This window comes from Alexandromys fortis, unplaced genomic scaffold, assembly GCF_014885135.2.
Source record: "Alexandromys fortis isolate MF-2015 unplaced genomic scaffold, M_Fortis_MF-2015_v1.1 scaffold_221, whole genome shotgun sequence".
NCBI classification, from domain to species: Eukaryota; Metazoa; Chordata; class Mammalia; order Rodentia; family Cricetidae; genus Alexandromys; species Alexandromys fortis.
This window is the reverse complement of record NW_026068096.1, coordinates 853727-876476: the sequence shown is the minus strand read 5'-3', so window position 1 is coordinate 876476 and position 22750 is coordinate 853727. Positions and strand designations below refer to the sequence as shown.

Sequence of the window (22750 nt, the reverse complement as noted above, 5' to 3'; positions counted from 1 at the left end):
CAGTCTTATGTACCCAAGGCTAACCTCAAATTTCATCCTTCTGTCCTGTCGGTCCATCGTTGTCACACTCTCCCCACCCCCGCTGGGATGACAGGCGTGCACCAGCCTTGGTTTATGCAGAGCCGGGGATGGCTCATGCATGGCTCTACAGAGCCAGGGAACCACGCTCTGTATCCCAGCCTAGTTCCTAACCCAGATGATGGGCACCTGAGACCACGCTCAGTCCCGCACAAAGCCGCTCCTTTCTTCTTTCTTGTGGGGGACGATGCCTTCCCTGAGAGTTTGCAGGCCACGGACACCGAGGGGAAAATACCCTGGGAGGCCTACTATGTTATGCAGAGGGGACCTGAGGCAGCAGAAGGACACGCCAGCTTCTCTGCCCCAGCAACCATTTATTGGCCTGCTCTCAGCACAGCTCAGGTGGGGGCAGCCAGATCCCCGCGCTCAAACTGGTCCTCTCTCTCTTCTGAGACCGAGCTGGGCAGCGCAGCCCAGGAGAGGCCTCGATCTCCGAGCCCTCCATGCTGACAACTTGGGGTCACCGGACACAAGCTGCCCTTGCGGGTAGGGAAAGAGTTCCGACCGTGGGCAAGCACACGGTGTCCCGAGGAACAGGTGCCGGTCACATGTTGGCTCGTTCCCGCTGCAGTCTAGAGTTGTAGGCGCGGGACACGGTGTTCCAGGCGTCCATGTAGCGGTCCATGCACATGGCGATGCATTTCTGCAGTGGAGGAGACTCCAGCTTGAGGTAGGGTCACATGACCCAGAATTAATCACCCACTAGAACTACAATTACACATGTGCAGAAGCCTTTGTCCTCACTCCTGCGCACGCGCAGAACTCCTAGTCAGGCTGCGGCTCCGGGTTGCGCACGCGCCAAGTCCCACACTCCCTGCAGTTCGTGACCCCGCGCCCCTCACCATCCCGCCGTTCCCGGAGAGTCTCACCTGCTCCGAGTTATCCAAGGAGCCCCCGGGCTTCCCGATGCACTTCCGGAAACATTTGTCCGTCATCCTCTGTGGACACACGCGAGGCCTCAGCGGGGACCCACCCGGGGGGACCCCATCACCAATCCCGGCGCGCCCCGCACCTGCAGCAGTTCCTGCGCGTTGGCCACGGCGATCTGCACTTTCACCTGCTCCATGATGACCCCTGGGTCCAGCTTCCCGCTGCCCGAGCCGCCGAAGTCCGAACCGAAGCCGCTCTCCATGGCTGCGCAGTCAACCGGGCCGCGGCAGCGCGCGCCGACCCGCAGGTGCCGGAAGCCGGGGCACCACGGGAAACGGAGGCCGCGTCGGTTCCCATAAGGCTGCGCGCGACGTTACCAGTCCCATAGGAAACTGTGGTCCGAGTCACCATGGAAACGAACCAAACTACATCTCCCACAATTCCGAGCGCGCCCCGACAAGCGATCGTCCGCGGTGCTGTGGTAAAGTTCAAACTACAGTTCCCACAAGACTTTGCGTGCCGTCCCTAGGAAAAACCCAGCGTGTCCATTGGGTTATCACGGATAATGAAACCTAGACTACAACTCCCAAAATGTTGTATATTTTCTTGCAGGCGCAAAATGACTTTATCAAGTCACCGCCGCGCATGTGCACGTGTCGTCCAAGCACCCGCACTATTACATGAAATCCTCGCAGGCGCTCGGCGCTGTGGGGGCCAGAAAAATCAACTCAGAGGCTGTGGTTAAAATCAAAATTTTTATTTGAGTGTACAAAAGTTTCCAGTCGTAAAATGGATATTACAAATGATAGGAGGGGGAAGAAAAAGGCGAAACACATGTTTGGCATGCATCTTAGAAAAGAAACAGAACCTGTAAAGCTGAGCGATGTGCGTAGTGCAGGCTGCTCCCCAGCTGCAGTGCCACCCCTGTAACCGCCTCGCCTGCTGGCGCCAAAACAGGACCCCTGTGGAGTTGAGGGTTACTCCAGCCCAGCTTGCAAACTGGAAGACAGCTCCAGCTGGGTGCAGCAGAGGGCACCTGGGCAGGTGCAGCTGTGTGGAGACCGCAGCCTGCTCACACTCCTGAAACCAACTAGACACACAGTCCAGGATCCCACACGTGTCACAAAGAAAACGGAGCTATCTTCTGAGGGCTGGGGGCAGTAGTGGCATCCCGTGGCCTAGAGATCTTGCCTTGGGGAGTCTGGGCCTGAACTACTACTACCACCTGCTGTGCCCACAGACAGCTCCCCCCCCCCCCACTCCCGGCTCAGTCAAGGAAGCTGAACGTCAGTGATCTCCATTCCTGGCAGCCTTGGGCCTGAAAACCCCCAGAGCAGCGTCCTGGTGAGCTGCATTACTAATGTAAAAAAATAAATATCCGTTAAAAAAATACCATGTGTCTGTGATGGGGAGGTGAAGGTGACAGGTGACAGCTGGCACCAGGAGCTTGTGGAACTATGTTCTACCACAGCAAGCGTCCAGGCCAAGCCAGCAGGGTGGGGGGCACAGAGAGGCCATGCAGTGTGTATACACGTGGGACTATGAACACAGCTGGTTTGGCCACACCCGTGTGAGTAGACACTGGCCGGGCATCCATAATGTCCCCTTTGGTCCACTGGAGTGGCAATCCTGTGTGGATTTCCTCCTTCTTGGTCCTCACCTTTAGAAGGGACCTGATGCCCTGAGGCTGGCTCAGGGCAGAGCTGGAGCCCCTCTGACCAACCCCAGGAGTAGAGGGACTGCCCTGTGTCTGAAGAGCTACCACATCCTGATAGGCTGCTGGCGATCACCACAGCCCTCTGCAACCTGATTTGATTTGATTTGATTTGATTTGATTTAAAAAGCTTCAAAGAAAACTCAACTAGTGAATCACTGCAGCATCACAAGGTCCACCCTCAACAGGCTCCTGACCCTCCCGCATCGGCCACAGGCCCAAGGCCCTCAGCCTGCAGACTTCTGACCCAGGCCTCTATATCAACCAGGTGACACAGGAGGGGTGAAGCCTGCAGGGAGAGCCCCCCACATTCTCACGGCCACTCAACAGTCATCTAGAAATGGACCAAGGACTATGAGAGCTGACTATAAAAAATAATTTCAGGGACTTTTGTGGGGACCTTGGTGACCATGGGGCAGGTCTCACATCAGCCGGCAACCCCTCGAGGTAGTCCTCGGGTCCCCCTGCAAAGATGAGGGCTGGAGTTAGGCAGCCTGTTCCCAAGCAAGCAGCCAGGTCCCCACACGCTTTGTCCCCAGCACAGACTCGGCTGGAGTCTCCTCTCCCCCAGCTGAGGAGAGGGTGTCCTGGCTGTCTGAGGCAGGACTGTGGGACCCGGACCTGAAGCCCCACTAGGTGTGATGCCGCATGCCTTACCTGCTGGTGGAAAAGGTCCTCCTCCCCGAATTCCGCCTCCTCTTCCTCCTCCTCCTCCCCATTCTCGCTCACCGGAACAGATGCCTGCTTCACGGCCTGCACAGCCACCTCCTATACAGAAGGGTTGCCATGTGCTGGATACCCCCGCTAAGGGCCACCCCAGGCTTCAGCTCAGTCACAGCTGCCATGAGGGAAAGGAGACACTGGGACCGAGCTCACCCCACCATGTTCGTACCTCTCCATCTGCGTTGACCAGCACAGTGCGGAAGCTCTCCCCAGAACCCCAGCTGCTCTGGCTTTTCCACACAAGGGTTGATGGGGGACTGTGAGTGACCCCTGAGCCAGCTGCCCACACCTGAGGACCCAAGATGGCCCTTGTCAGACACCTCAGGGCCTGGGCCAGCCAATGGCTGTCCACAATGAAGCCCTTCAGTGGGTTTGTCCCTGCAGGATGGCCCCAGGACATGGACAGACAGGTTCACAGTGGCCCAGGACGTGGACAGAGACAGGTTACAGTGGCCCAGGACATGGACAGAGAGACAGGTTCACAGTGGCCCAGGACGTGGACAGAGAGACAGGTTCACAGTGGCCCAGGACGTGGACAGAGAGACAGGTTCACAGTGACCCAGGACGTGGACAGAGACAGGTTACAGTGGCCCAGGACATGGACAGAGAGACAGGTTCACAGTGGCCCAGGACGTGGACAGACAGACAGGTTCACAGTGGCCCAGACACTCGGCTGCAGAGCCATACTGCAATCTCAAGTACCTTGGGGCCCAGATGTTCCACCCTGAACTGAACTGCCAGGCCTCAGACACAGGATACCATTTGGACAGTAAGGTACCCTGAGGGGTGTGGCAGTCATACATGGCAGCTAGTGGCCACCGGGCTGGTCTCAGAACAGGGAATCCACACAATGCCTCCCACCTTGGGACTCAGTGTTGGGAACCACCCAAGCCCCAAATTCCCTGGCACCTACCGTGACTGTCTGGCCGGCCCGCAAGACATACTTGGGCGTGAACTTGTAGGCGATGTCCTCACCCTCCAGGACCTGTCTCTTGATCCTCCAGTTCCCTAAAGACTGGTCCTGAAACCCAGACATGTTCTTGATCCCCCAGCTCCGGGATGGGAGCATGGGCCCTAGCCACCCAGCCCCTCACTCACTTTGTCCGAGGAGTTCTTGAGTCGCACGAACCTGCCCTCCAGGTCCACCTCGTCAATGCTCACAACACCTGTGACTGGGGCCTGCTGTGCCACGCGGGAGCCACTGCCCACGCCCATGCCTGAGCCCGAAGCACTGCTGCGTGAACCCTGGGTGTCCTCAGTTTCCAGCCGTCGGCGCTTGCCCCGGCCCCGCCCCACGGACATGCCAACCCCGCTGCTGCTGCTTGAGGTGGCCTGAGAGATGGTGACCCGGGAAGACGGGCTAGGGGACAGCTTCAGTCTGCAGGGAGGGAAGTGTGAGAGTAGCCAGGAGGCAAGGCATGGCCTGGCCTGAGGAGCCCCGCCCACTTCCAGGCCTTGACCACCAGACACCCAGACCTGCCCACAGTTTTCAGGAACTCCACCCACTCTCCTGGGCCCTCCCTCATCTCCAGGCCCCTGGCCCCACACACCTCTCCTCCTCCCCCTCTAGTAGCTTGCGGTAGGCGCTGATCTCCATGTCCAGGGCCAGCTTGATGTCCAGCAGCTCCTGGTACTCAGCCAGCTGCTGCTGCATGGCGTTGCGCACCTCCGTCATCTCCTGCTCCTTGGCGTCCAGCATCTTCCGGAACTTGTCGCGCTCCCCAGCCATGGCCTCCTCCAGCTCGCGGATCCTGTCCTCTGCAGCGCTGGCCTGGGGAGGGTGTGGCAGGGTCACAGTGTGGCCTCTGCAGCCTCAGATGTGAGGGACCAGAAGGGTGGGATGGGCAGGATGGGGGAGGATTAGAGTCTTGGAGTCACAGAGCCTGGCAGAGGCCTTGGCGGGAAGGGCTAGGTTCCATCACCTTCTTTTGGAGGCCTGAGAGCTGGTAGCTGAGGGATTCCATGCGCATGCGGGCTTCCTTGAGCTCCTCACGGGCAGCACTGGCCGCCTTGTCATTCTGGTCCGAGCTCAGCTTGGCATTGTCCAGCTGGAGAAGTTGGGGAGTATGAGCACAGGTGGCAGAGACTCGGGCTCCCCTTCCCTCTCCTCCATGGCTGCACCTTGGCCTGGTAGGTCTGCTCCAGCTCTAGCCGATACAGCCGCACTTGCTCATCATGCTGGCTGCGCAGCTCCTCCAGGGCCTGCGCCATCTTGAAGTCGTACTCCTGCTGCCGGCTGCTGTCCACCTCCACCAAGCGCCTCTCATGCCTCCGCCGGGTCTCCCGCACCTCCTATGAGCAGGAAGGCAATGACTCACTAATGATCAAGCGTGTGGATGCCCCATGCTTGTGGACAACAGCCTGGGCCGTGAACACACTGGAAGAGTATACGGGCACGAACAGGAGCGAGGCTCTGATACAGTCTACAGCATGGGGAACCCGGATGAAACGGGTCGTGCTGAGAGAACCGGGCATGAAAGGTCGCGAGATCCCAGCACTCGCGAGCCAAAGACAAGAGATGGCTGCAACCTCAATGCCAGCCTGGGCTCATAGTCATAGGCAGAGCCTATCTTAAAAATTTTTAAAGAATGCCAGGAGCTGGGTGGTGAGGGAGCACACCTTTAATCCCAGCACTCGGGAGGCAGAGGCAGGCAGACCTTCACGAGTTCCAGGCCCTGGTCTACACGCTAAGTTTCAGACTAACCAGAGCTACATGGTGAGACCCTACCTCCAAACGATAACAAGACATCTAAGGTAGCCACTGACAGAGCCTACCCTGGTGCCTGGAGTTCCAGATCCAGCTGGGAGCAGAGCAGCCCCAGACAGCAGGACAGTGGGGAGGCATGGCCATGACAGCAGCAACCACAGGAAGACGGCTAATGTGGGAGGGGGGGATCAACTCGGATGGAGCTCTGCTTTGTTTCTTGTTATTTATTTTTTTGAGACAGGGCCCTGGCTATCCTGGAGATCCGCCTGCCTCTGCCTCCCAGTGACTGGGATTAAAGGTGTGACCACCACCACCTGGCTGGATCTTAGTTTCCCTACAAAACCGACTCTAGCACAGGGATCTAGGATGAAGCAGACTCCCACAAGCTTCTCAGGACAGAACACATACCTTCTTGGTGCCCCGAACGGCTGCTTGAGAGGCGGCTCCTGGCTGTGCACCCCTCATCTGCCTTCTCGCAGGGACCTGGAGGTGTCTCTTCCAAGTCCTGGGAGGCCCTAGGGCTCCTTCTGAGAGTGTCTTCCCAGGGGTCCTCGCAAGCCCCCTCAGGCTCTGCCTCACGCACCCCCTCAGTGGTTTTGGGCTGAGCTCCCTCCCACAATCCTCCACAGTCTCCTTCAAAGGCCTGGCTGCCATCAAGCAGTTCCTCTTAGGGCCATCTGCAGGCTGGGTCTGCCTTCTGGGTCCCGTCACAGGGCCTTGGTCTGTGAACACCCTCGGAGGTCCCTCTCCAGCTCCCCTCATGGTTTACAGTCTCAAACAGGACTCTCCCCAGAATCAGTTCTCCCACAGGCTCAAGTCCTGCACAGGTCTCTTCGTGGGTTCCTTCCTGAGGTCAGGGTCCCTCATGGCTCCCCTCGTAGGGCTCTACACTGAAGCTCACATGGCCTCCGGGGATGGCAGGGCAGTGGCCCCTCTGGTTGGCCCTGGCTAGAACTGCCTGTGACCCCACACCTCCACAGGCAGGTCTCCTGTCAGGCAGGGCCGGGGCCACTGTCCTGGGCTGGGATGACACAATGGGCAGTGTGATGGCTGGGTCCCTGGGGGCCTGTGGGGCAGAGCTGCATCTAGGCTTGGTCACTCCAGCCACGCTCAGCACCCCAGAGTGCTAGAGGGTTAGGGGGAGACCCCAACGTTGGCTGAATGAGGTCTCCATAAATCAAGGTCACTTCCTGTTCCTCAGACCTGGGATGGTGACCTTAAGTAGACAGGCTAAGTTAAGGTTCTTTTGACATTGATTTTTATGAGTGTGTATTTGTGGGGGTGTTATTGTGCCAGGATACGGCTGTGGAGATCAGAGGACAATTTGTGGGATCAGTTTTCTTCTACTATGTGGTTTCTGGGGGTTCATCTGAGGTTGTGAGTCTTGGCAGCACACGCCTTTAACCACTGAGCCATCTTGCTAACCCAGTTTAAGCTGGATTTGGTCTGTTTGTCTGTTTGTTTGTTTAGTCTTTCAAGAGCCCCGGCTGTCCCCGTGTAGACCAGTAGACCTGCATGCCTCTGCCCTCTGCCCTCATGCTGGGACTAAAGACATGCGATACTGTACCCAACTAAGTTTCACTTTTTTTTTTTTTTTTTTTTTTTTTTGGTTTTTCGAGACAGGGTTTCTCTGTAGTAAGCTTCACATTTTTGATATGAGATTCTCGATGACTCAGACGGCCTGGAAATCTAGTGACCAATGTCAAGAGAGACCCAAGGCTGGCAAGATGGCCCCTCAGGTGAAGGTGGCTGCTCCAAATCTGAAGGCCTGCGTTATTCTGGCTACATGAGTCCTCCCACCCCAGAGGAAATGAAGAAACACAAAAACGACCAAATAAAACCCAAGAGAGGGAATCCGTAAGAAGCTGCAGGGGACAGGAAGCACTGGAACAGACGCCAAGAGGTAGCCCTGTGGAATGGGGTGGTTTCCAGGAGCTGGGGAGGGTGTCTGTCCAGCTGACGCATGCTCACCTCCTCAAACACGCTCTTGCTGAAGCCCAGCTCCTCCTGCAGGCTTTGGCAGCGGTTCTCCAGGTCCACACGCATCAGTGTCTCCTTCTCCAGCTGCTTCTTGGCCACGGCGTGACCATCCTCTGCCTGGGAGACACGGGGCAGTGAGCTGAGGGGACGGCCACCTGGCTCGGCTGCCGCCTGGGCTTCTCCATGTCAACCGGGAAGCAGGACATCAGCATCGCCAGACCCACCTTCGCCAGCTGTGCTCGGAGCTCAGCTACATCGGTCTCCAGCCCATGTTTGTCACTGAGGGCTGAGGCCAGCTCTGCCTCGCTCCGGTGGAACAGGGACTCCAGGTCCTTCACGCGGCCCTGGGCCACCGTGAGTTCACCTTCCCGCTTCTTGGCACTGAAAGGAGGGTGAGCGGTCAGAAGCTCCAGGGAGGCCAAGTGTAACATCACCACGGTCCCTGTCAGTTACTACAGGCGGACTGGGAGGCTGAGGCAGGAGGATGGCTTCAAGTTTGAGACCATCCTGGTCTACAGAGTGTGACCTTGTCTCAAAAACAACAAAACTAGCAAACTCAAACCAAACCTAACCCTACCGAAGTACTGGCCATACATAGTGGGCTACATCAGCCGTGTTTGTCCGGGCTGAAGGTGCCCACACCTTGCCTAGCTGCCTACAGAAATGCAGCACCCCGAAGCCGCTCAGCCATAGAACACTGGCTGCAATTCATCCTTGCGCCACCATCCTGGGTGAACCTCCAGTCCCTGGAGTGGAGTGCCAGGGGCTGCCGGGCACAGGGAAGAGGAGGGCTTCTGGTGAGGGACACACTTGGGACCCCAGGGGACAATCACACAGGCTAAGGAGAGCAGAGAGGCTTGAGCCAGCTGTTCCTGAGCAGCATGTCTGTGAAGGCTCAAGAGCCTCAGAGGGGTTTCACCTGTCCTGAGGCGCCCAGTCTGAAAACGCGTGTGCCCGTGCCAGGCCATCTGCAGCAGCTCCAGGCTGGCGGACATGGGGCTCCATTTTGACCCCACAGTCATCCCATCCCTGGCTGCTGTGGGCCAGGTCTACTGGACCTGTGTACCCGAGGCATGACCATTGACCTTTCTAGTGTCCTCTGATGTGTGTTCTCATGTTTTCATGCATGTGCATGGGGTCCTTCCTCAGTCGCTCCCCACATTCTTGGTGGAGGCAGGTTCACCCATCCCCAGTGCTGGCATTGCCGGTGGGTTGTGAGGATCCAGACGCATCCTACTCTTGTAGGACAAGCACTTCAGCCACCAAGCCGGGCCCCCGTGTCAAACACCCACCTCTTCCTGGCCTCGTCCAGTTCAGCCTGCAGCTTCCCCATCTCGATCTGCAGCCGCGCACGCTCCCGGGCTGTCTCATCCAGCACACGCCGGGCGTCAGCCAGCTCCGACTCATACAGGGCCTTGATGCCACTCACCTGGAGAGACAGGGCAGGGGTGACAGTGGAGACAGAACTGCCCTTGTCCACCCCATGTCATCGTCTTACATATTCAGAGGAGTCCGGGCTCTTTCCGGAAGGAGTCATCTTCCCTTCTCCATAGCTTAGCCTATCGGGATGGCAAGGACAGGCCACGGACCCTTGAGCCTGGATGGGAACATCTAGCCAAAGCCAGCTAGCCCACTGGGCACCATCGGCTCGGGGCCAGAGGATTCTGTTACGGGACAACCCTGCCTCACTAGGGTCAGCAGGCACGTGGAACCCCATGACCCAGGCTAGAACTCCTGGTTGAAAGTGTTCTCGTTGTCCTAATGGCCCAGTTCTGAGATGACAGGTGCCCAGTGCCACAGCCGTGGCCTCTTTAGTATTGATCATTTCACATGTGGTCACAGGGGCCTCCCTGGGACTCTGCAGGGTCACACTCCTGTCCCTATTATGGCAATTTTGGAGCCCCTGAATCTGCCTTCTATCCATCAGCACCATGAGGACAAAGGCTGGGAGACGAAGGCCCTCCAGCTGTCCACACACACATCCACAGGGGTCACCCCCCTCACCCATCCGCAGGGGTCACTGCCCCACGTCCACAGGGGTCACCCCCCTCACCCACCCGCAGGGGTCACTCCCCCACATCCACAGGAGTCACCCCTCACCCACCCGCAGGGGTCACTCCCCCACATCCACAGGAGTCACCCCTCACCCATCTGCAGGGGTCACCCGCCCACATCCCTAGTAAGGGCTCTTTGGTGCACATGTGCTTTGGCCTCTCCACTGACCCTGCTGTGAAGACGGTTGCCACCTGCTGCCCACATGCCACCCAGAGCTGCCCAGGACACACCAGGGGATCTCAAGAGTCGGATTTCTCCCTGGCCCTTCTCCCTCCTATTGTCCTATGAGCTTAATGTGTTTAACGACATGTGAGGACAGATGGCAGGGAGGCAGCTCTTTACACCTGAAGATGTCAGAGGGACAAGCAGGTCAGGAGGGACCTCCCATGACCCCAGCATCACAGGGCCTCCCAAGGCAGCTAGGGTCATGGCCTGACCCAGCACCACACTTCCCATGGAAATCCGTACAACGTGCACAGTGCCACCAGCCCCGACACTAGGGGGCAGCCCAGCGTCCCCAGCACTCAGGCAAAGGATAGCACAAGCTACCAGTCGCCCTTTAGCTGGACTTTTACCAACCCTGACGTGACAGTTGGGGGACCCAGACAGACAGGAAATGTCCAAAGTGATCCAGAGATGGCCGAGTGGAGGTGGGACTCAGGGCACAGAGCACAATGGGACGCACGTGTTGTGCGTGTGATCCTATGGCGGCCCCTGCCCTGGACTCTGAACATTGGGTAAAGTCTGCCACTCGGGCCGGGGTGAGGAGGGTGTGGGGGTAATAAAATGCACCCTCTCTTCTGGGCTGTGCTTGCCACCTCCCCTCACCCCAGAATGGATAGGCAGGGCCTAGTGTGAGGAGTGCCCTTGAAGGAGATAGCTTGAGACGTGACCCTTCTGCACCCCAACATCCCAAATCAACCTCAGGCCAAAGCCAAGACTTCCAGCCCAGATAAATCTTCCATCTTCACAAGTGTGCACTCCAGCATTTTCTACAACGGATGCAGGTGCAGAGGTGTTATAGACAACACACGCGCGCGTGCGCGCACACACACACACAGACATACATGCTCACACACACACTCATGTGCGCACACAAAGACATGCACACACACACACACACACACACACACACGCATGCACGTGCGCGCGGTCCTAAACCCGCCTACTGCCAGGTCACTCCTTACAAGGTGCGCACTCGCTAGGCTCCCAGGGGAGCAGAATACAACAGCTCCATGAAGCTAGCACCAGAGGTGACCACTGGGCTGCCACACATGTCAAAGGAGAAATGGGTGGGGTGAAGTGACAGTGATGCTTGCTTCAGGGGCTGAGGCAGGAGGATTAGTTCACACCCAGATGCCTGTGTGCCAGCTGAAATCCTGCCGGCTCCTGGATGGGCTCTTGGGCAGGAAGGACACTGGGGAATCGGACGAAAGCATGCAACACGGGCCTGCTCCATGCCTTGTTCCACTTGGACCCCATGGTGGCCCAGCCTGGTCTCCTCTAGGCCTGCAACCCTTGCTGAGCCTACTACCTATCTAAGTGGCTTCTGCATTTGTGTTTTTTTTGAGACAAAGTTTCTCTGTGCAGCCCCAGCTGTCCGGGAACTCACAGAGCTCTGCCTACCTCTACCTCCTGTGACTGCTGGGATTGAAGGCAGTTTCTAGATCTGGAAGTGTCTGAACAGGGCTGGGGTGTGCGGCCTAACCTGACAGCATTCTCAACAAAGCTTCACGGGCACACGGTCAACTATGTGTGCTCAACTGTGTGTGTGGTGTCATCTCAGGTGGGTGCCTCCCACCCCTGCTCATCTGGAGGCCATGTGCCTGGAGAGCAGGAAGACACTGCGGTGCCCAGCCACGGACTCCGACACATATCTGCGATCGCCTTGGTGCCCTTGATGGGAGAGCTTGGCCCCTCCAGGGCTCCCTGTCCCCAAGACACACTAGCCCAGCAACAGGACACCGGGCAGGAAGTTAGTGAGGTTGAGTTTCCTTGTGGGGAACTTTATACCCCAGCCTCCAGAGGCCACGGTGCAGCCTCCCTGCGTCCCCTCCATTTTCAACCTTTCTCCAAGCACCACCTCCCTGGACAGCCAGCTCAGTGTCCCCCACCCACCCCCACCACCGCACTGTCCACGGCTCCACAGGCACCAATGTCGCCACACGTGACCCCAGTTAGCCTGCGTGGCCTAAGTGGGGCAGGAAGGCCAAGGCCACCTCGTGCCCAGCAGGCAGCAGCTACCAGCCCTCAGTGGCACCTTCAAAAGCCTTCCTCGCATGCCCGCCATCCCCCATCTCTGCGCCTGCCCTGCCGGGCACGCCCACTAAATGCCAGTGGTGTCTCCAACTGCAGCTGTCCCTGCCCTTGCCAAGCTGCCCGGAAGACAACCCTGACAGGTGGGCCTGCGCTGCCTGGGTGGCGTCCTTTGTAACCACTCCTCCCCGACTCCCTGTCGCCCGGCCACCCAGCCAGCTGTCCTCAGGCTACACGACATGGTGAAACTAGGCAGGCTGGCTTCCAGAAGGGCAGTGTGCCTGACACTTGCTGCTACCACGCTGGCTCACACTTAAGTCCAAAATCAGCCCTGTGTTCCGACCATGTTTGCAAAACCGAGGAACTGAAGTGGCATGTGTGGACAGGTGGCATCTACTAGGGGGCACCGCACATGCTTGCAGATCCTGGGAGCTCCAGATGTCTGTGGGACAAACAGCCAGAGCCGGGGAGATGGCTCAGTGAGTAGCGTCTGCCACACAAGTCTGAGGACCAGCATTCCGATCCCCAGCACCAACATAAAAAAATCGGATGTGGGGGCTGGAGAGATGGCTCAGTGGTTAAGAGCACTGGTTGCTCTTCCAGAGGACCTGAGTTCAATTCCCACATGGTGGCTCACAACCACCTGTAATGAGATCTGGCGCCCTCTTCTGGCATGCATACATGGAGGCTGAATGCTGTATACATAAATAAATAAATCTTTAAAAAAAAAATTGGATGTGGTGGCACACGCTTCTAATCTCAGCAATGCAATGCCAGAAGCAGGATGGCTAGCCGAGATAGCCGGCAAGGCTGAATCAGCCAGCTCTAGGTCACTGAGCTGTGTTTAAAAACAAAACAACTCTTTGGGCTGATGAGGGAGGGGGACTTGATTGGGGGAGGGGGAGGGAAATGGGAGGCGGCAGTGGGGAAGAGACAGAAATCCTTAATAAATAAATAAATAAATAAATAAAAATAAAAACAAAACAAAATCAGGAAGAAGCCAGGCATACTGTCTCTCAGGAGGCAGAGGCAGGCAGATCTCTGTGAGTTCCAGGACAGCCTGGGCTACAAAGAGAAATCCTGTTTCAAAGAACTAAAATAAGTAGATATTCAAAAACAAAAAAGAATGACTGAAGGAGACACCCAAAATTGACCTCTGGTCTACACACACACACACACACACACACGCACGCACGCACGCACCGATCAACCATCCCAATCCTAGAATGCTGAGTGCTGTCCAGGCAGGTGACACTCTTAAGGGTGACCATGCTGCTGTTCCACTGCATAGATGACAAAACCTCTAGGCGGGATCCACCCTGACCACGCCCACAGCCCCTCACTGGGGATTCTAGGTGGAGCTCCACCCTGACTACTAGAAGTTCTTATTCTGAGGCTAGGGTCCTATCCCCAGGTCCAAGCACCCACCAGGGGTCCTGACGACACATCCTCCTGTCCCTTGAGCGAGTGAAGTTCTGGGGGCTTCCAGGGTCCCCAATACCTAGTAGATTTTATACAACATGCCCCCACATCTGGAGCCTACCTGGCAAACAGTACACCAGCCCAAGCACCCCCGTTCTGGGCATCCAGTTAACTCCTAAGACATGAGAATGTCTTCTCAGACCCTCACCCCAGACTTTGGAGGGACACAGCGGTTCCTGTCCTACCCCAGTTATATCCCTGACCACCTGGGACCCATCCATGATTTGCCTGAAAGACACCCCAACAAGACCCCTCACCCCCTCTTAGTGGACTTGAGTTTCCTACCCTACACAAGGACAAGAGACCATCCCCATATCCTTCCCCCCATCCCTGTAGGTGGGAGACATTTCACTGCTGAGGCAAGCCTGGTCCTCCCATCATGACCCTCAGCCACTGGTTCCCATACTTCCCCTTGTAGTGCCTTCAAATACCCTAGCAACTCTGAGTGGCTCACTCTGTGCCATTCATTGCTGGACCTTTCATCAGGGGCACCCCAAGATATCCTTGAACCCTGCAGTGGGTGGATCCTGCCCAGCCCCTAACCCTGCCCAGTGGTGACCCCGAGCAACAGCTCCATCACTCATTCAAACTCTAGAACCTAAAGGTCCCCCAGACAGCCCCCCAACATGCACTCCTCAGGGTCTCCCAGAACTGCACCTAATGTGCCCTTACCCAGTGGGTCCCCAAAAGTCTGAATTCCTCTGAAGGATGACCCCTGACCGACACTTCTTTTTCAGGGTCCCTCATCAAAACTCCCTCCCAGGATCTCTTGGATGAAAGACTTCACTTAGTCTGCACCCCTCCTCCGGGGGCCCCGAATCTCACACTCCAATTAAGGCTAGCCTAGCCTAAAGTGGAGTTGTTCATCAGAGGTTCCCAGAACAATCTGCAGCTAATCCCTTACTGGGGGTCCCCGAGACCTGTGAACTCTTCAGTAGTTGGAGTTTGTCCCTAAGGGATTCTCCCAAAGGCCCCCAGGACAGCCCCTCCAGTCAGCACTGACTTAGGGTCCCCAAGGGTCTCATGAGCCCCTAATTCGGGGGGACTTGTTCAGTCTCTGCATATATATCTGCGGAGTCCTAGGAATCAGCCAGCGTCCTTTAAACCTAAGATCCTGGGTGGGCGGGGCTTTCCTGACTTCATGTACTATGAAGGGGTCCCAAGATCCTTGAGGCCACCTGCGGAGCATTCCCCTAAATCTCTTGACCCCTTATTGGGAGTCTTAGCTCAGTCTACACTTGTCCTTCGGGGTGCCCGGGGAGAGGGGATGGATTAACTCCATCAGCACCTGTCCCCCCATAGTCCCAGGGTGGATGGAGCTTCAGGGGGCGGGGACTAACTTTGTTTACACCTGTCTGTCACCAGTCCCTAATGTCCCTCAGTTGAGAGGGACTTGAACCCATCTGCACCCCACACCCACCTCAACCCCGATACCCCACTCCCCCACCCCAGTGGGCATGGCTATGCAGTTTGCACTTGTTGCTGATTTCCTAGTGGGCGGGGCTTAGCGGTCTGCACCAGTTCCTGGGAGGTCCCTTGGTGGGTGGGGCTTAGTTGTTTGCACCTGCGAGAGAGGCGACTCCATCCCCACTCCCGGTGGGCGGAGCTTGGCGGGTCTCCTGATGGACAGGCCCTATGCACCTGTCCCTGGGGTCCTCTGGTGGGCTAAGCTTGGCTGTCTGCACCTGCCCCAGGGGATCTGCACTGGTCAAGACTCAGATATCTGGCCCTGGCCCTCAGGTCTCCGGTGGGCGGGGCTCAGCCCTACGCGTCCGTCACTGGGGTCCCCAGTGGGCAGGGCTCAGCCCTATGCACCAGTCCCTGGGGTCCCCGGTGGGCAGGGCTCAGCCCTATGCACCAGTCCCTGGGGTCCCCGGTGGGCAGGGCTCAGCGGTATGCACCTTGCCGCAGGGTCCTCATTGGGCAGGGCTCAGCTTATTGCACCTGTCACCGGGAATCCGTCTGTCGGCTCCCCGCGTCCCCGGTGCCGACCCACGTACCTCGCGCGTGGTCACCTCCTCCTTCTCGGAGATCCGTAGCAGCAGCCGATCGTTCTCCAGCTCGAGAGAGCGGACGCGGTCAATGTAGTGCGCCAGGCGGTCGTTGAGCTCGCGCAGCTCCTCCTTCTCCTGCAGCCGAGACAGGCGCGCGGGCGAAAGCGGAGTGGCGGGCCCTGCGCGGGGCGGCAGGGACGCCATGGCGGAGGCGGCGGCGCGCGGATCCCCTCGGCTGCCCCGGTGCGGCGCGCTCATTCAATCCGCGCCGCGGAAGATGGCGCCGCTGCCCTCCGCGCGTGGTTCGCCGGGTCTTGTAGTCTTCTCCCGGGCACGGAGCACGTTGGGAAAGGTAGTCCATGAGGCAGCGTGCGAGGCATGCCAGGAGATGTAGTTTCCAGGGTCCGGCCGCCTCGCCTCCGGATTCAGTTCCTTGTAGGGGATGGGTTCAGAGTTATGACTTCCACATGAGCGCATGTAACACGCACACACAGAAATAAATGGTAAATTAAATAAATGCAAAGTAATCAAACAAAAAGACAGCAAGGGCGGGCGAAATGTCTCAGAAGTTAGGAACATGCTGCCAAGTCTATGATCAAAGTTCAATCCCTCGGTCTACATAGAAGAAAACTGACTCACACAAGTTGTCCCCCGACCTCCACACGTACAGAAACACAAAGAAATGGGATTTTTAAAAACTTGAAAGAACCATTTCGAAGCAAATATCCACTGTCTTCCCAGCACTGGGAAGGTTGAGACAGGAGGATTGAAGACAGCATAGCAAGGCTATGAATGTGACTCAGTTGGTACAGCTCTTCTCCAAACAGTCCTAATGTCCCCTGGAGGGCGTTTCTGTGCACCTCTAGCAGGCTCAGCTGCAGCCAGACCCCTAAGTCAGGACGGGAAGAACTAGCCCTGAGTTCGCCTAGCCTAAGAGCTACTTAGTGTCAAAGGACCTGCTACTGTTTTTCGTTTTCTTACAATTAAAACTACTAATTTGCAAAATGTAACTAGGGGAGGAACTGGAGGGGTTCAGGAGTTAAGGGCACAGGTTGCTCTTCCAAGAGGTCCTGGGTTCAATTCCCAGCACCCACGTGGCAGCTCACAACTCCCTCCTGAAAATCCAACACCTTCACACATACAAAACATCAATCCACATAAAAATAAATAGATAAAACATTAAAAAAAATGGGTTGGGGGAGTGGTCGTGGTCAGGGTAAAGCCTCTCCTAGAATGCCCCAATGTAGATGAGAGTTTACCTAAAGAGCAGTAGGCCCTCTGGGTGGTGGTGGCTCACCCCTTTAATCCCAGCACTCAGGAGGGAGAGGCAGGCGGATCTCTGTGAGTTCCAGGCCAGCCTGGTCTACAGAGCAAGTTCTAGTGAGAGACTCCAAAGCTACAGAGAAACCCTTTCTCAAAAAGAAAAAAAGGAAGAAAGGAAAGAAAGAAAGAAAGAAAGAAAGAAAGGGAAGGAAGGAAAGGAAAGGAAAGAAAAGAGAAAAAGCAAAGCAAAAACAGAGCAATGGGCTCTAGGTTTTATCTCCTGGAGGGCAAAACATTTTCTTTTCCTATCTGATTCCCACTGGCCTGCATTCATGTCCTCGTCTCAGACCCAAAGGGAATGGCAACCCAGCTCCCCGCTCCAATAAAAGGACAGGCCCATTGACTCGAAATTGAGTCTAGGCCCAGCTCACCCTGAGCTGTAGGGGGATTTCTGGCAGTTAGACGAAAAGCCAACATCTCTAGGAACTTCTGAAGCCTGTTCCCATTTTCCTTGTCTCTGGCAGGAAGGGACATGTGGCTCTCCAGTTAATACCCACCCGTGGAGCCTATCAACACATCAAAGTCCACAATGGCCTCTAGACTCTCCCAGGCTCCACTCACGTTTCCAAGCACCCTCATCTCCTCCACGAGCTCACTGGCCCATCTCCTCTCCAGGTACCCCTTCTCTTTGTAATCCTCCAGATCTATTCCCCCTGTCGCGCCTCTCTGCTTCCTTTGGGTGACAGCCCAAGAAACAGTTTGGAATAAACTTTTCCTTTTCTGTCCACAAAGTGGCCGTTTCCGTTTCTTAACTGCGCGCTCACCCCTTTCGGCCCTTGCTGTCTCTGAGCTTTGGGGCTTGTTGCTAGTGTTCCCTCCTAAGTGTGTTTCCCCTACTTGTTGGCATGCTGTACTCTGCAAAGCCAAGGCTTGCGGTTGACTTCCTGCCCTCTTCTCTCAGCACGGGGCGGGGTTCTTGGGTCACCCCACCCCTGCACTTCTGGACTCTAAGTCCCAGAAAACCCCGCGGTGCCTTGGATGGGGCGGGACCCTCTCCTCCCACGTGCACTTTGGAAGCGGTCCTGCGATTTTCAAATTTTGGCGCTGAGCGGATGGGGCGGTGACAGCTGCAGTGACAGCTGCAGCCGAGGTGTCCCCTCACTGCCCGGACCTGCTGGCTTACCCATCCCACCGGCTCTCCAAACAGAGGATGGGGAGTAGAGGACCCTCGGTTCCAGGAGCGAAAACTGAGACCCATGATAATCAAGGACTGGCCTGGAAAATACCCCCCCAACAGCATAAGACTGAGCTTGAGGCTATCCTTGCCCTTTGTGCCTGGGGCGCTACAAAGTGGTTGCTTGCTGTCTGCTTTGGGGGTACAGGGCTGTGAACAGGAAATCCGGACCTCTAGACCCTCAACCCACTCACTGCTCAGTGCCCATCCCTCTACCCTCCATACCCTGGCGCCACTGTCCCCGCCTAGGCTGGATTTTGGCGCCAGTTTTAAATAATAATAAAAATAAATAAATTGCATTCCAAAGGACGTCGCTGGCTTCTAGTCCTTTGGGCTGTATTCGAAATTCCGGAGCTTGGATCTCTGGAGAAGGTGAAATTCGGAGCCTGGATTTCAGGAAGATTTGGGTCCTGAGTTTGGGTTCCAAATTGTGGAATTCTGTATTTCCAGATCCTAGATTCAGGAATCTGGAGTGTAAACTGTCTTTTCTGGACTGGGGGGGGGGGGGGCTGGGTACTGAATTCTGTATTTGAGGGAGGCCTATTTAGGAATTTCAATTCTGGAGCTGTGCCAAGCTCACTCCCAGAATTTGGGGAGTTCTATTCCCAGCAACCATCTCACAACCATCTGTATTGAGTCCTGGTACCCTCTTCTGGCCTGCAGGCATACATGCAGGCAGAGTACTGAGAATGCTGTATACATAATAAATAAATAAATAAATAAATAAATAAATAAACAAACAGGCAAATAAATAAATAAACAAATAAATAAATCTTTAAAAATATTTTTTTAATTTATTATGTATACAATATTCTGCCTGTGGTTGCTGGGAATTTAACTCAGGACCTTTGGAAGAGCAGTCAGTGCTCTTAACCGCTGAGCCATCTCTCCAGCCCCTTAAACTACATTTTTGTTACATCTGAAATTATTTTAATATGCATAGGTGTTGTAACCATGTAACAGTGAGGGTTGGAAGACAGAGGGGGCCTCTCTGTCTTTGCCTTCCACTGTTCAGATCCTGGGATTGAATTCAGTCAGATAAACATGCTTGGCAGCAGGCCCCCTTATCCTTTGAGCCACGGCACCAGCCCTAGAAATTAATCTAACTTCATACGTGTAGGAAAGTTGTACTGTGCAGCAGAGTCGGTTCCGCTGCTGCATCAGTGCACCCAGGTCAGAAATTCATTTTCCTCCAGCATGGGGGCAGCGTCAAATCTTAACTGCAATTTTGTTTTAATAGTGTCTTTCTTTGTGTGTGTACACGTGTGCATTCTACACGAGCTATGCTGATGTGGGATTCCCCTTTGTATGCTGTGAATATGATTGGTTAATTAATAAAGAAAACTGGCTTGCCTGATGGGGCAAAAGAACAGAGCTAGGCAGGGAAAACTAAACAAAATGCTGGGAAAAGGGAGGTGAAAAAAGAGAAAAGCCATGTGGCCCCTCCGGAGCCAGACAGAATTTTAGATGATAAGCCACAGCCACGTGGCAATACATAGATTAATAAAAATGGGTTAAATTAAGATGTGAAAGTTAGCCAATAAGAAGTAAGAGCTAATGGGCCAAACAGTGTTTTAAATAAAGTTTCTGTGAGGTTATTTTGGTTCTGGGCAGCCGGCCGGGGCCAACAAGCAGCGGTAGGCTCCTACAACAGTAAGGGCTAATGCAAGAGCCCCTTGCCATGACCTTGGTGGAGGATCAGAGGGTAACTTCATCTCCTTCCATCTTTACGTGGCTCTGTTCTGTGGGGCAAGTGCTGCAGTTCTTTAGTCTTCCACAGCCAGCACCTAACCACTAAGCCTTGTCCTCCCTTATTTTGTTTTCCCACTACTGGAGATAAAACCCAAAGCCTGAAGCATAATAAAAAGTTCTTTATCCCGGGCCACGCACTCAGTCCCTCACTGGGGATTCTAGGCGGGGCTCCACCCTGACCACGCCCCCAACCCCTCACTAGGGGATTCTAGGCGGGGCTCCACCCTGACCACGCCCCCAGCCCCTCACTAGGGGATTCTAGGCGGGGCTCCATCCTACCATGCTCCCAGCTCCTCCCTGTGGGATTTTAGGGGGTGCTCCACCCATGAGCCACTATGGGCTTCTAGAAAAGACTTTCACACATCAACCACACACACTGTTTTTGAGACAGTGTGTCCGTTTATTACCCAGGCTGACCTCACTATAGTCCAGCCTAACCTAGAATCTGAGATGCAGAATTACTAGGATTATACATTTGAAACAATCTTGGGTCCAGAATTCCTGTCTCAAAGCAAAAAAATAAAGCTTAAGGGGAAGGAGGGCTACCTGGTGACTGTCCTGCAGGTGAGGTGGGGAAGGTGTGGGATGAATGGCCTTTTGTTGCGAGCCCAGCCTATGTAACCATTTTGAGAAAAGATTTTCTGTGCAGACAGACTTTCAGAGAGATCAGGCCAGCCGCTTGAGGATGCAGGGCCGGAATCTCTTCCCAAATTGAGACAGGGAGAGTTGGGCAGCCGAAGCCATCAGCTGTCCTGTCCCCACGAGTAGGGAGACACAGTGGCCTTCTGCCCCCAGCTCTTCTGTGTGCTCCTTGTCGCCCGCACCTGCGCCAACCCCACCTGCTGCCGGCTGTTTCCTGTCTTACAAATGTCTGGCCGCTCAGAGGATGAGAGCCTGAGTCACTGCCCCTGAAAACTCTCCTTGGGGACGGTACCGGAGTCCTGTTACACCCTGTGAGAAAACGTGATGTCAGAGCCTCGCTCTCAATTCCTGGCCTCCTGTGGGGGCGGGGTCATCCAGAGCCACTAGGCAGACCGGGCTCCCTGTCTCCCCTTCTGCTCTGACTGCCCCTGCCCATGGGCTGCCACCTTACTCTGGTTCAGAGTTCAAGTCCCTGATCCCAGAATGGCCTCTGCCTCCCTTCTGCTACCCCTCCTTCTGCCTCCCTCCTCCCTCGGCTCTAACCACATAGACCTCCTGGATGTGCTCCCAACACGCCAAACTCTGGCCTGCACAGGACCTTTGCACAGGTTGCTCTGTCTTCTTGGCGCTTTCATTTTCCAAGCTCAATTTAGATGCTACCTCCTTAAGGGAGCCCACCATGACTGCACCGTTTGACAAAGCCGTGACCTCATCACCCACAGCAGTATCAAAGGTCAGCTGATAACTCCCCACCTTGTGGCAGGACCTTTGCATAAACATGGCCTTTTTTTTTTTTTTTTTTTTTTTTTTTTTTGCATATGACCTTTTAGAGAAGGAATTTGCCCACTTCATGCCCGGAATTAAGACCATGCTTTTATTTCTGATTTCTGGTTTTTAGGATTCTTTTATTTGACGATATGGGTTCCTGGGATTGAACTCAGCAATTGACTCTCCTTACCCATAATTAAAAAAAATTTTTTTAAGACAGAATTTCTTTATGTTGCCCTCTGTAGACCAGGCTGACCTTGAACTCACAGAGATCTCCCTGCCTCTGCAGGGCTGGGATTAAAGGCTTGTGCCACCACAACCTGTCTGAAAAGACATCTTAATTGTGTGTGTGTGTATATGTGTGTGTGAGTGCACTGCCCACAAAGCCCAGAGGAGCTGGAGTGACAGGCAGTTTTGAGCATCCTGATGTGGGGGCCGGTCCTCCCCAGCCTGTCAGCCCAGGCCCTGGAGAAGGGAGGCAGAAACAGGGATCTTGTCTCTTACTGGCCAGCCGGGGGATCTGTGAGGCAATGTCGCCAGCAGAATGTGGAAGGAGAGCACGCGAGGTTGTTCTTTGGTGCACACACTGTCTTGTCCTCTCCTGGGCATGCAATAAGGGAGCTCACAGGCCCAGAGACGGCCGGTCCTGGTGGGAGAGTCCAGGTGGCCCTGCCTGCTTTCTGTAGGCCTGTAGTCCAGGGTCCCAGCTGGGGGACCGTGCCCCACATTAAGAGGCATCTCCCCACATCAATTAACGCAAACAAGAGGGTCTCCCACAGGCAACCCCACAGCCCTGTATTGTAGCGAGCTGCGTGGTGTCACACATGATGGAGATGTATAATCAACTCCTGAGATGGCTAAGGCCTGACCTATGCTATGATCACGCAATGATTATCAGCTGCCTGCATATGTGTGAACCTATGGGCAATGCCCACCTGGCAGTTCGGGCTACTTAAGGGCTGGGAGAGGTTTGCCCAGGGAGAGGAGAGAGGAGAGAGAGAGAGAGAGAGAGAGAGAGAGAGAGAGAGAGAGAGAGAGAAGAGAGAAGAGAGAGGGGAGGAGAGTAAAGTCCTGGAATAAACTGCAGTGAGAAGAGCTCCCGTGGTCGCATCATTCCTTGCGGGTCGAGGGTGGCCGTGACACTGTATGCCAGGTGATTCTAGAGTTCGCTGGTTGACATTAACACTGGTTGTCACCTTACAAGATAAAAAAAGGTGGAGGACCCTGACTGG

At 55.5% G+C, this 22750-nt stretch overlaps 3 protein-coding genes across 4 annotated transcripts in view; all 3 read right to left on the bottom strand.

Moving 5' to 3' along the window:
- Lsm7 (LSM7 homolog, U6 small nuclear RNA and mRNA degradation associated) overlaps nucleotides 1–7523 on the bottom strand; it is a 61416-nt gene extending 53893 nt beyond the window's left edge. The window contains exon 1 of the mRNA XM_050123395.1: nucleotides 7504–7523. Coding sequence (XP_049979352.1) covers nucleotides 7504–7508 — 5 coding nt within the window. The 5' untranslated portion in view covers nucleotides 7509–7523. The remainder of the gene's footprint in view (nucleotides 1–7503) is intronic.
- Nucleotides 373–1286, bottom strand: Timm13 (translocase of inner mitochondrial membrane 13). The gene is made up of 3 exons (XM_050123396.1): nucleotides 1091–1286; nucleotides 948–1016; nucleotides 373–721 (listed from the first exon to the last, which is right to left on the bottom strand). Exons 1-3 carry the CDS (start codon nucleotides 1208–1210, stop codon nucleotides 623–625), a joined length of 288 nt encoding a protein of 95 aa, XP_049979353.1. The 5' UTR covers nucleotides 1211–1286; the 3' UTR covers nucleotides 373–622.
- On the bottom strand, nucleotides 1685–16285 carry Lmnb2 (lamin B2). Of its 2 annotated transcripts, XM_050123386.1 has the most exons (12): nucleotides 15866–16285; nucleotides 9365–9501; nucleotides 8297–8453; nucleotides 8064–8189; nucleotides 5507–5677; nucleotides 5308–5433; nucleotides 4936–5156; nucleotides 4484–4763; nucleotides 4299–4406; nucleotides 3555–3674; nucleotides 3320–3430; nucleotides 1685–3126 (listed from the first exon to the last, which is right to left on the bottom strand). In XM_050123386.1, the coding sequence occupies exons 1-12, from the start codon at nucleotides 16115–16117 to the stop codon at nucleotides 3085–3087; spliced, it is 1851 nt and encodes a 616-aa protein (XP_049979343.1). In that variant the 5' UTR covers nucleotides 16118–16285; the 3' UTR covers nucleotides 1685–3084. The 2 variants fall into 2 exon arrangements, with proteins under 2 accessions (XP_049979343.1, XP_049979344.1); XM_050123387.1 differs by lacking the exons at nucleotides 8064–8189; nucleotides 8297–8453; nucleotides 9365–9501; nucleotides 15866–16285 and adding an exon at nucleotides 6549–7492.
- Nucleotides 16286–22750: the final 6465 nt, after the last annotated feature.

Excerpts from the sequence above, each read along its gene's own strand:
- Timm13 (XM_050123396.1), bottom strand. The coding sequence starts at position 1,210 with ATGGAGAGCGGCTTCGGTTCGGACTTCGGCGGCTCGGGCAGCGGGAAG. Across the intron at positions 1,017-1,090 it reads ACGCGCAGGAACTGCTGCAG|AGGATGACGGACAAATGTTT; the intron begins GTGCGGGGCGCG and ends GTGTGTCCACAG. Across the intron at positions 722-947 it reads CCTTGGATAACTCGGAGCAG|AAATGCATCGCCATGTGCAT; the intron begins GTGAGACTCTCC and ends CCTCCACTGCAG.
- Lmnb2 (XM_050123386.1), bottom strand. The coding sequence starts at position 16,117 with ATGAGCGCGCCGCACCGGGGCAGCCGAGGGGATCCGCGCGCCGCCGCC. Across the intron at positions 9,502-15,865 it reads AGGAGGTGACCACGCGCGAG|GTGAGTGGCATCAAGGCCCT; the intron begins GTACGTGGGTCG and ends CTGTCTCTCCAG. Across the intron at positions 3,675-4,298 it reads GGGCCGGCCAGACAGTCACG|GTGTGGGCAGCTGGCTCAGG; the intron begins GTAGGTGCCAGG and ends TTGGGTCCTCAG.